General features: G+C 36.5%; 2 protein-coding genes and 1 pseudogene across 2 annotated transcripts; all 3 read right to left on the bottom strand.

Annotated features, from left to right (window-relative positions):
• Nucleotides 1–446: 446 nt before the first annotated feature.
• LOC113774576 (protein RETICULATA-RELATED 3, chloroplastic-like) lies at nucleotides 447–2,237 on the bottom strand. The gene has a single exon (XM_027319135.1). The coding sequence runs from the start codon at nucleotides 1,999–2,001 to the stop codon at nucleotides 811–813; it is 1,191 nt and encodes a 396-aa protein (XP_027174936.1). The 5' UTR covers nucleotides 2,002–2,237; the 3' UTR covers nucleotides 447–810.
• A 480-nt stretch (nucleotides 2,238–2,717) lies between these two features.
• Nucleotides 2,718–4,680, bottom strand: LOC113776470 (annotated as a pseudogene).
• A 2,301-nt stretch (nucleotides 4,681–6,981) lies between these two features.
• On the bottom strand, nucleotides 6,982–11,675 carry LOC113775225 (KH domain-containing protein At2g38610). Its single transcript, XM_027320010.1, has 7 exons — nucleotides 11,519–11,675; nucleotides 11,191–11,282; nucleotides 10,092–10,243; nucleotides 8,329–8,445; nucleotides 8,124–8,240; nucleotides 7,762–7,905; nucleotides 6,982–7,674 (listed from the first exon to the last, which is right to left on the bottom strand). The coding sequence occupies exons 1-7, from the start codon at nucleotides 11,596–11,598 to the stop codon at nucleotides 7,528–7,530; spliced, it is 849 nt and encodes a 282-aa protein (XP_027175811.1). The 5' UTR covers nucleotides 11,599–11,675; the 3' UTR covers nucleotides 6,982–7,527.
• Between the last annotated feature and the right edge of the window lie 1,015 nt (nucleotides 11,676–12,690).

Raw genomic sequence — 12,690 nt, 5'->3', positions numbered from 1 at the left:
ATAAAACATGCTACCAAAAACATAGTTGAGGTCTCCGTGATATTTCAGGACATGAAATAGACGCCTCTAAACATGGATCTCGTGGAACTTTGATTATCTTTCCTTCTACAGTTTCTGTTTTATTTCTTTCCTTGGTCCTGCTAGACGTCTAACCTGGTAAATCATCAAAACCGAAGCAAACGATTTGTAATTCAGGTTCCTAGGTATGTAGTAGAAAAGAACCAAATGGTTTGTAAATTGTATGAAGTAGAAAAGTTGCACTTGCAGGAGATGATCAATCATGTCAAAGCTAAAAAAACCACGCAGGGATGCAGAAGACATCTTTGACATGGATGGAACCAAGCAGTAACTAATTTGCAAGAAACGAATATCAATCGCAATTTGAACCTGTGTTGATGCGGCCGTATCAATTGCTATGTTTGGCTGATTTTTGGACCTCATAATGCTGGTTGCAAGAGAAATCTTGGCATAAGAATAGTAGTAGTATCAAAGACTACGAAGAAAAGGCTGAACTCAGTGCTGAGACCGTAATTTGCAGCCTCAGCGGTACATGATCGATTAAAAACAAATAGTACAATGCAATTAAGGCAGTCGAGGATCCAAAGTAGCGGGAGGGGGAAAAAAAAGACGAGGAATTGACAACCATCTTTGAATTCATAAACAAAACAAACTTGTCATTTTTATGGATAGACACGAACTACTAATGATGATAGGAAAAATCCTCAACTGCGAAAAAAGGGAATTGGCTGGGCAGCTAAAAAAATTACTTAGAAGGAAGCAGACACATTATTATTAGTGCTAGTGCTAGTACTAGTATTGTTTTGCTTCTGTTCCTGTTCCGTCATTGATCAACTTGACTTTGTCAGCAGGCAGAGCATCTCCAGCTGCAGCACCACCTTTCCGGGCACCCACCTCCTCCTCCTTGACTAGTTGTTGTTGTTCCTGTTCCAGCTCAGCAGCAGTGGAAGACGAAGGAGGAGGAGCAGCAGCAGCCTGTGATCCTGTTAACCTGGCCAGTACGACAAAAGACATTCCTCCAAGAACATTGTTTAAGCACCTCAAAACGACGATGGAACTTTTGAAGAGAAAAGAGGGAAGGCTCGTGGCAAGCAGAAACTCGATGCCGTTGAGGGTTTGGTATCTAAAGTTACTGCTGACGCCCATGTGAACGGCCCAGGTGAGAGCGTTCAAAAGCGTCGGAGGAGGCTTGTTGGGAGTCTGAAAATTGGGATCCATCTTCTTCCTCATCTTAATCAGGGCATTGGAGATGACAGTTCCCACGAGTCCGGCGGCGAAACCCACAGCTGCAAAGAGGGTGCCTTTGTACACAAAAGTTCCCATCCGACTCAACACGCCGTAAGCTCCCGGCTCGAACATGTGACTGGGAGGACAGGAGGCGAAAATAGAGGGGAGACGGCCAGAAGAAGGAGCGCCCCCAACCCCTGCGGTGGGTGCCAAGAGATACATGAGCACGAAATTGAGAATGGAGCCGACGACGAGAGTGGAGAAAACGAAATCCAACTCATTCAGGCCGAAATTAGGACGAGATGCCATGTCCCCAAGCACGCAGGCTGTCACCCCCACCAACTCCTCCATGAGTACCTTGAAAGGGAACTGCGGATCTGCCGCCACCCGCGATCTCCAGCCGCTGAGAAAAGCCCCGATGGGTCCGAATCCGGCATCATCATCAGAGGAGGAGTTGGAAGGTGATGATGAAGAATCGGACTCATCAGGGGGGCCGCCGCCGCCGCCCAAACCCCGGTTGCCACCGATGCTGCCGCTATCACCGCCGGCGGCAAAGGCGGGTGGAAACCTGGGCTCCCTAGAGGAGGAGGCGTATAATTGCAAAGCAGATTGAGAAGGGGAGGAGATAGCAGAGGAGGAATTAGGACAAGTAGGAGGGAGGGGAAATTTGGGGGCTGGAAAGAGGAGATGATTAAGGCGATTGTTATGAAAATGGGCGGGAAGCGGAGAGTAGCGGAGCTGAGCCATGGTGGCCATTTCCGGCAAGCAGGGGGTTTGGGTGGGGGGGGAGGCTTTCAAGACAAGACTTCCCCAAAACCCCGTCCAGGCGTCCCACCCTCTCTCTGCCCGTTCGCCGTACCAATCCAAAAAAAAAAAATTCAAAAAAGAAAAAAGTCGATGCTGCTGTTGAGGAGAGCCTGGAGAGGAGAGTTGATACTAGTAGCCGGAACGGAAGGTAGGTAGGTATGTGCAGTTTTTAGTTCTTTCACTTACTTGTGACTAATTTTATGCAAATAATAATTAATAATAATAAAGGAGAATGTATCTGTACCAGTGACCAGTGACCAGTGACCAGTGACTAGTGAGGGGGCAAAAAAAAAAGAAACACTAGGCTTAGTTTGGGAGTAGATGAAGGAAGAGAAGAGAAGAGAAAAGATAACTTAGAAAAGAAAGGAAAAGAAGAGAAAAGATGCATATTTCGTTTGGGAGTTCAATGAAAGAAAAGAAAAGAAACATCTTTCCCTTATTTGAGAGTTGGAGAGATATGGAAAGAAAGGATTTTATGAGAATGCAACTTTACATATTTGCCCTTTCAATTTTTATTTTTTTTAATTTTTTTTTGGGACACAAAACTTAAGAAATCTCTTATTACCCTTGAATACATTCTGCTTGTCCTTTGGAGTTATTACTGTATATCACAATTTAACTCAATTATCCTTGCAATATTTAAAATCATAAATTTGAGGAGTTTCTCATGATTTAGACTGCTGAACGGCGGACACAACTTCACCAATGCTCTTGAAGCTTCGTCTTTCTTTCAGAAGCAAATTTGCAAAGGTGAGAGCTTGCCGTTCATAATTCGCACGTTTCTCTGGCTCAGCTATTGATTCGAAGTCTTCAACATGAGCCACCCCAACAATTCTCCTTGTCATTTTTTCAGCACCAAATCCAAGACTGTCATGGAACAGATCTTCCATATATTTCTGTTTTGCCAACAGATGAATTTCTGCATTATTAAAAATTTCAGGCAGATATGCCTCACCAGGGCCATCCTTGTGTTCATCCCAGAAAGCAGTAAACTTTTTATAAAAAAGATTCCACGTCTCTTCTATAGTTTTCAATATCCACAGCTTATATTCCTTTCTGTCATTTCCCTCATTTGCATGTTCATCTTGTGCAAAATAAGCCAAGATTAAGTTTCCAATAAGAGCTCCAACATCAAATCCCATCGGCGCGTAGAAAGAAAATTCTAGATCTATAACTTGAGTAGAATTGCTAGTAACCATGATAGACCTGTATGAAGGTCACCATGGATGAGAGCTTGGGTTCTCTCACAAAATTTGGACTTCAACTCTGCAACTTCAAGCTTCAATATATTATCTTGCCGAACTGCCTCTGCGTCACTATCAAGATAAGGAGAACTCAATAAAATGGAATGCAACCAAGTGAACTCAAAATATACATAAACCAGGATTATATGGAATGCAACTTGGTTTCCCGTAGCATTCAGATTTCCGAATCCACATGAGCATTTACTCCTGATACAAAAGAAATTCTATCAACTTCGAAGCAAAAATATGGATCCAATGATCTACATAATTTCAAAACATGAAATGTCCAGTGGGTAATTGGAATCATCTTCAATTTCCAAAACTAGCTTGTATCTTCAAAAGTATTTTGAACATGATAACATGCTCATATAAGGTAACCAGTTAAAGTATTTTCAAAACTAGTTAAAGTATTTTCAAAAGTATTTTCTTCCCTGCATATAAAACTGAAGGAGAACAAAATCGAGCCGTTAAAACATTCATCAACCAATTTTGCTGGAACGTCCGGCAGTTGTAAGGTAACCAGTTCCATTTAGAAGAGAAAAATTCCACTTTAAATCCATTCCAATAGTTGTTGAAGCAATTTTACTAGACAAATTATTTGTAAGGTAGAGAACTAAAAGGCGCATGTTAGCCAGAGCAAATGGTTGATGCTTTGGAACTAGCAAAGTTTCCTCAAATTAACAAACATTAGACAAACATAAAGAATTAGTCCAGAAGAATTAACAAACATTACACAAAAGTTTACATGGCCACACTTTGACAAATATTGACATGCAGCCAAACACTCCGTGTTCATCATTTTACAATTTGAAGCTTACACAGGCAAATAAACAAATAGAATGTATGCATTAAAATTTCATATTCATGTATCACCACTGAAACTTACATTTACCATAACCATGCAAGATATAATCACAAATCAATAATATAAAAATCAAGATTTCCCACAGACAAGAATTTTATGACAGAAAATGAACAAAAAAATTTAGAATATAAACAATAACAATCTACACAAAAAAAATCCTTTTTTTCATAATTCTCTAAAGAAGATTGAGCAAAGAAAGAAAGAAAGAAGAGATTGAGTTGAAGAAATACCTTTTGTATTGAATTGTGGGTGTTGAACGGAAGAAAGCCAAGTGAATCTAGTTGCAAGTATTGAAAGTAAGAGCTGAGAAAGCCTTGCACCGGTGGTTTCACAAATGAATTTTAGGATATAATGGGAATAATAAATTTTTGTCTCAGCTTTTAAAGGACAAAATTGTCATATTAGAAATGTCTTTTGGCAGCCCAAGTTGTTTCCGTCCTTTTCTTCCCACTTTTGGGCGGAAAATTTTCACCAGCTGGAGGGACTCCTATCCGTTCTTTCCTTTTCTCTTCTGTCCATGTTAGAACTCCCAAATGAATGAAATGGTACGGTTTCTCTCAGAATCCTTTCTTTTCTATCCTTTTCTCTCCATCCAAATGAAGCCTTAGGGGGTGCTTGGTTGGAGGGTATAGGAATCAAGAATTGGATTGAGTCCCAAAATTGTTGCTTGGCTAATGGGTATGAGTTTTGAAATCTTGGAATGAATCATGAAAAATCAGCCACTCTCAATCCCCAACTAGATTGGAGGGTTTTGATGAATCCCACATTTGATTCCAAAATCTTTAAAAAAAAAATTATTTTTGGGATTTTTTTTAAAATATATACTGGCTCTGTTTCTATATATTAATATTTATTCATTTATATATATAATATTTTTTATTTCAATTTTTTATTTCTATAAATATGTATATTAAATATATATTAATATACATATATAAAACAAAATCGAAATATATATTTATATAAATATAAATATATTTATAAATATATATAAATATATTTATAAATATATATAAATATATTTTAAACAAAATATTTATATTTATATATAAATATATATATTTATTTCAATTGATATATTATATATAATATACATATTAATATTAATATACATAATTGAAATATACATATTAATATTAATTTAATTTATATATATAACAAAATATAAATATTAATTGAAATATACATATTAATATATGTTAATATACATATTATAAAACAAAATTGAAATAAATATATTTATATATTTATATAGATATATAAATATAAATATATTTATAAATATATATAAATATATTTTAAACAAAAATATTTATATATAAATATATAATATTTATTTCAATTGATATAATATATATAATATACATATTAATATACATAATTGAAATATACATATTAATATTACTATAATTTATATATATAATATAAATAATTGAAATATACATATTAATATACATATTATAAAACAAAATTGAAATAAATATATTTATAAATTTATGTAAATATATATAAATAAATATATTTATATATTTATATAAATATATTTTAAACAAAATATTAATATTTATATATGAATATATATATATGGTGGGATGGGTATGTGGGATAAGCATTTGAACGAGGAAGAAGAAAGATATGAAAAGAAAAAAAAATTAAAGATAAAAATTTGATTATTAAATTTGATACCCATTCCTTACCAATATTTACCAAGCACCCCCATTTGTAATCATATCTTTGTCCAAAATCCATACTAAGTTTTTTTGTATAATTCCAATTACAATTACAATTTCAATTTCTAAACTTGAACCAAGCGCCCCCTTACTACTACTGACGAGTTAACCCTAATAGCAGTATACTAAAAAAAGATTAAAATTAAGGAAATGGAAAGGAAGAAGGAAAAATATTACTTAGTACTAATAAATATATAGTCAGTGTAAGGAAGGAAGGAAGGAAAGAAAGACAGAGTAGTAATAATGAATCAAGGAATCTTAAAACCCTAAGGACATATATGTGTTGGCTGGCGGCCGGCCGGCCGGCCCGCTTTTCTTTGTATCCATCGGAAGTACGAAGGAGTATATGTTATTGACAATCATATGCTGTTGGTGGTTTCTTGCTTCACGCCTTTCTTTGACTTCCACGTGCTACTGCTACCACATCATTTTCTTTTTCTTTTTCTTTTCCTCGCCTTGCCCTTGGGTTGGGTCCCAACCTCCTCCTTGTTTTGTAGTATAATAAATAAATCCAAGTACTACTACTTCTTCTACTTTCTGTTGTAGCCTCTACGGTGAGGAGTGTTGTTGGGGTAGTAGTAGGCCAACATATGATATCGGGCCAATTCAATATTACATAGTAGTAGCCTCCGCTGGTAACTCGTTCCACCCCCAAACCCAACCCAACTATTCTCCTCATCCTGCTCAAAAGCCCAATAAAAGTGAAGTGGGCCAAAGCCATCCCATCCATCCCCGCTCTTTCTTTCTCTATAATAATATGATTTGATTTGGACCAAAACCAAACTGCCACGTTACCCAATCCTCAATAATAATATGAATTGATTGAAGAACCGCGAGCACACTACACCACTGTAATTACATCTGACTTCCAATCCATGATCAACAGCTTATATGATAGTCTTATTGTTAATACAAACTAACTAAAACTAAAATTCATTCAAAAACTGAAATCAATCATGCTCCCCTCATGCAAAAGCATCAAAATATCAACAAAACCCCCCTGTGTTAACTACAGATTACTTCCCCAAAACAGAAAGAAATAAAAAAAAAAAAAAAAAAACTCGATCGATGCTCCCCAATACACCAAATGTAAATCTCCCCCAACATCATTCAGCATATATTTAAGTATCAACAGAATACAATTATATAACCATTGGAAGAATGTCAAGGAAATACCTACAAGCCCCAACCCACTTTCACAGTTCGTGCTGAACCAATAATTATCACATATTTCACACTACAAAATATTAACACAAGAATAAATCCAATGAATTGAAGCTTACAACAACTTATACCACAAAAAAAAAAAACCTAACTCAAAAGGCCAACTGTATAAACCAATTTCTGTTTCTCCCTTTTCCACCCCTACTCCAACCCCCTCTCGTCCTGTTTCTGTCTCTGTTTTATCTTCTTCAGTAAATAATAAATAGAAAATATTATTTAAAAAAAAAATCCAGCCAAAAACGCATGTCTGCAAATACCCCCTTTGTCTGTTCATATGAATTCTTCACTTAGGTAGCTGCGCATTGAGCCATAGGGAGACTTGACTGCCACGAATTGTATATGTTCAGGCATAACTCTGCAGATCAGAGGTCAACAGAAAGTAGTACTTCAATGAAGCAGCAGATACAACTTTTCAACGCCCAGTTTTGGGACGTTTCATTCCACTAGTATTGAAAGGTGACACGCTGCCACTTGGTCCTGGACTCTCTTCTCTAAAATTTGAGTTCAGCATGGCCAGTTCACGAAGCTGCTGCCTCTTTATATAGTCCTGAGACTCATCCTGCACGAAAAAGAATATAAGGTAGTTAACATCAATTATCTCAGGTAGTTAACTTATGCAATTCTGAAGAAAATGTATGTAGCATACCACGGGCTTGAGTAATTCCTCTATTATTTCTTGTGCCTGTCTCAGTCTTATATCAACGACGTTAGCTGGTAAATCAGCCTCAATCAGGATATGAAGCGGCTCGTTGAGGTGCTCGTAACCTGGTCTTCCCCGCAGCTTCTCTTCCTTGAAAATAATGAGCGAAAAAACGTTCAAACCAAATACATGTCACTTGAAAGAAGTACACCAATTGCCGATTATCACATTTCAGCTTCTTCACTGATGAACACTTTTGTCTTTTTTTTTTTTTTGGGGGGAGGGGGGGGATGATGTAAGGGAAAAAGATCTAACAGAATATCATGAGAAGCAATACTGAACAAGACAACAATCAAATATGGGGCTACCTTATCTGGATCCTTTATTGACCCTTTTCCTCTGATATATACACGACACCCTGTAGTCGCTTCAACCCGTTTCAGTGAATTACCTCTGGGGCCCAAGAGCCGGCCAACAAAATTGAACTACAAACAATAGAGAAGTAGGTAGCTCAATAACTATTCCAGTTATTAACAAGCAAGTAAAATATACCAGAATAAGGATAAATTTTACATTTGGATAATTGTCTACAGGAATTTCCAGGCGCAAAATTCGCTTCACAGTAAATGAACTAGGACTTGCCGGGGCACCTTGCCAGTCCATCGTCATTCCAGGGGTTCCACTGAGTCTCTGCCACAGGAAGCAAAGCTTGTATCTCAGTCCAATCCCTATTTTCCCTTAAACATGCAACAGAGTCATGCACATAGAGACACAAAACCTATATCCACGCATATTGAGTAATAATACATGTGAAGAACAGTCGTCACATGACAGGACAACTTTAGGCAATGACAAAAGGATTGAGGAATTCACTACTACTACAACTGCCGAAAGCAATTTGTACCAGAACTACTGCTTGCAATTTCTTTTCTTACCAATACAAGGCGAGTACATAAGCAAAAAAACTATGAACTAACCCCCTAGATCGTGTTCGGTCAACCATTAAAATTACAACTTAGAAGTAAGAACCCCATGTCACAGATAAAAGAGGGTATTACAATCCACAATTAACCTAACCACTAAGCCACTATCAGGAAAACCAGAACACAAGGCTTTCTCAGTGCTTCAGACCAGATGTGAATTCCCGATGATTGTATAGTCTCGCAGAACATTCTTAGTACCCAACGAGTAAAAGCTTTTCCACCTTGAATTCTTTAAGAAAGGCTTTTTATACAAGCTCTACTGACTACTTTCCCATCGCAGGGGTGATATATAATGCAAGTAGCAATTGCAAGAAGCGGTTTCTCTTTTCCAAGACCATATATCTTCTTGATTCACTAGTGGCCAGATCATAGCCCTATGAAGAGCAAGCATGACGCATTTCCTCGTATCCATGTTTACAAATGTATACACATATCAAATATCGATGATTTTTCATGCATTTAGAATGTAATATGAAGGCCCATACACATAATAAGTCTTAAATTTGTTGGAGGATTGACAATTACGGACATCCAGCAATAGGATGCTTCCCCCTTTCAACCACTTCAATATATCTGCTCATTTCAGCAGTAGGATGAAACCTTGAAAGGTCATGCTATATTACATATGTAAGTTAAATCTTCAGTTAGATAGAGCAGACCACACTCGTCTGTGCTTTTTTTATTTTTATTTTTATTTTGTTTTGCTCAAGGCTCAGAGGAAAACAATTGTAGAATTCATGATGGCTAACTTGTTTGAGAGTGCAGTCAGTGTACCAAGCACAACAATGGCAATGCTCCAGTGCACTCTATGCTCATTTAAGTTTGGCATAAAATATGAACTTTAATCTCTGAGTTTCCGCTTACCCAAAAAAAAATAGCCTTCAGAGGGGACCAATTTCCTCCCCCCTTTTCCAGCTGTTATATTTCTTTTTAAAAAATTAAGTCATTGCCATGTTGCATGATGAAAAGTTTTATTTCAAAAGCCATTTGCTTTAAATTGACTTTAGAATAACTGTCTATCTAAAAAAGCGCTATAACATAATTAACTTTCAAAGTCAGAAACTAGGTTGTCAGCCATGATTGTTGTTATCAGACTTAAATGAGGCGTTTAGTGTAATGAGTTCTGTTCTATCCTCCTCCACTGTAGTGTTTGTGGTTGTTCTCTAAGAACGATTTTGATTATGTAGGAATTTTAGTAGCGCATGCAAAGAAGGAGGCAGCTAACGGAACAACAAGATCTAAAGTTAACATTCAGTACCCTCTGGAAAGATTAAAGTCGGAAAAAGTATTAGATGAAAAGAAACTAGAAACTGCTAGAGAGTTCAAAAGAACCGGATTAAACAACAGATATACCTCCTGAGGAAGTCCATTCCAACCAGCAATTCCTGTTCCAGCTACATTTGACATAAGATTCGAAGAAGCCATGGGACTGGGACTTCTATGTCGCAGTCTGTCAAGATCACCAAAACCTTGGTTTGGCATCATCCCCGAAACCCGTAAGATTTCTGAAAGATTAAAAGTTTATTGGAATATTATATTAACGCTCAAAATCAGTAAGAAAACCAAAAAGCCTCAACAACAACTAACCAGTTGCATCACAAGAATGATACGGAGATACTAGACTACACCAAGAAGATTTAATATGCAGTTGAAGCATGTAGCATATTGGAGGAAAAATTTTAAATGCCACACAGGAATCAAAAAGATCATCAGTTCCAATACCTCCAAAGAAGTAGGTTGATGACTACAACAATCAAGCAACTGGTTTTGGAACATGCTTCAAAGATGGCTATATCTCAAGACGAACTTCTTTGAAAATGAGATGAGCCTAAAGTTGTCTTCTACATATATTTTTTAAGAATGAATGGTCTAAACCATGCTTTTATTTGCCTTCATAATAAGCAATGCCTAAAGTTATCAAATCCAATAAAAGACATTTGCTCTGAATACTGAAACAAGAAATCATCAGGTGACTATTTGTTTTCAGAAAATCAAGAGGATACAAATATTGGCATTTTGTTTCTTGTTCAAGTATTTAATACTCCACTCCACTCCACTCTTGCAACCCAAAAGGAACGCCTTGGGAAACTAGCAGTTTTCTACAATACCCCAAAATCATCAGGTGACTATTTATTTCCACAATGCATCTCAAAGAAGTAAAAAACAGACGAAGAGACACAGGTATAATGGCGGGCAGAGGCATAATCCTTGAATGCACAAGAAATCTCAACTTAGAAAGCCAAATTCGAACATCAAACAGTCATTTACATGGAAAAATAAGTCAAGTGGATCTAAAATGTAGATTCTAATCACAAGCCATCGCCCCCATAGACCCAAATGCAGTTAGAAGCCAAAGAAACCAGAGAACCTAGATCTAAAGATACAACAAAACACCCCAAATACAAAAGGGGGGAGGGGGGGGGGCAAAAAAAGGAAAAAGAAAAAACTGGACCTTGATTCAAGAGTCTGCTACATATGGGAAGAACTTGCATGAAAGGTCCAAGCTTTTGATGCTCCGCCAACAGCTCTGACAAGTACTGATTACTGAGATGCGTTCACCAAGACGATACACAGACAAATAAAACTCCACATCAAAATCAAAAAACAAAAAACTACACACACAAACATATGCATATTCATAAAGGAAAGAAGCAACCTCGTCGAAATATATAATTCTGAAATGGAAAGAAAAAAGTTCCGGAACAACCATTAAATCGAAAATAAATAAAAGAAGAGGAAAAAAAAGAAGATACTGGAAGAGAAGAGTAGAAGGGGCAGACCTGTCAACATCAGAGTTAGTTCTAATCTGTGGAGATACAGCTCTGGCAGGTGAGAAGTTGGGATTGTACAGACCCGACATAGCTTGATGCTGCTGCTGCCGCTGCTGGAAGTTTTGAGGAATGAAAATGGTTTGCTTCCAGGGTTTTAGTTACAGTGGCTCGCTAGTCGCCCGAGAAATGGGTTAAAAAATAATAATAATAATAAGTAGAGGAAAATAACCACTCCCGGAAAAAGTAACTACTCACCAGCAGCAGTAGTAGTAGTCTAGTAGTAGTAGAAGTAGAGGACTCGAGTTAAAATCGTAGTGCCTGATATAATTAATAATAAAATGCGTCTCTCTGCTCATTTGTTTTGCAGAGCAATCGGAATCGGAATCGGAATCGGAATCGGAGTCAAGTCTCTTCTACTACTGCCGCTACTTCCTCCTACATATTTATTTATAATCAAAATAAATAGATAAAATGTAAGTTAAAGATGCTTTCAAGCAAAAATTATTTCTGCTTAACATTTGGCCTGCGTATTGGAATAAATTGGTGGGTCGAATGTTTTAAATTATATCTATACCATATATATAATCGGAAAGTATTGGATTTGGTATAAACCTTTTTTGTCATTTTTTTTTACTTTTAACTTTACTCTCACAATAAAATTATATATATATTTATCCTTTGATTGCATATTACTCATATGATCCATCCATCAATGTAACTGCAACTAATTTTCACCTGTAACCACCCACAAATATTATTGTAACCACTGAATTAATTAAAATTTTATTCAAAAAAACTTTTAATAGATCAAAGTTTAATTTTTTTTGAAAATTTTATACTAAATTCTTTCATATAAAAGTTGGTTATTCCTAAATTGCACACACGTGAGGTGTGCCATTATCACTAGTAACTATTAGTTAATTTACAAACATTGGTAGCAGCCATAACTCCTCGCGGTCTCGTAAGCCAATTTGTTCGTCAACAAGACAAGTTTGTGAGAAAGATGGCATTCCTCTTGACACCTCCGTATACTCTCATCCCGTGATTTCGGTTTTCAATTTTGGCCCTCGATTTTCAGACTTTTTCAATATTATTATTTCAACGTTTCTTTATTACTATTTTATGTTATGTTGTGGTATATGTAAAATAATAAAATTAAACAATTATTGAAGAATATGTTT

This window comes from Coffea eugenioides, chromosome 6 (genome assembly GCF_003713205.1).
Source record: "Coffea eugenioides isolate CCC68of chromosome 6, Ceug_1.0, whole genome shotgun sequence".
Lineage (NCBI taxonomy): Eukaryota > Viridiplantae > Streptophyta > Magnoliopsida > Gentianales > Rubiaceae > Coffea > Coffea eugenioides.
Note: the sequence above shows the minus strand (reverse complement) of the source record. Positions and strands in the feature narration are given on the sequence as shown.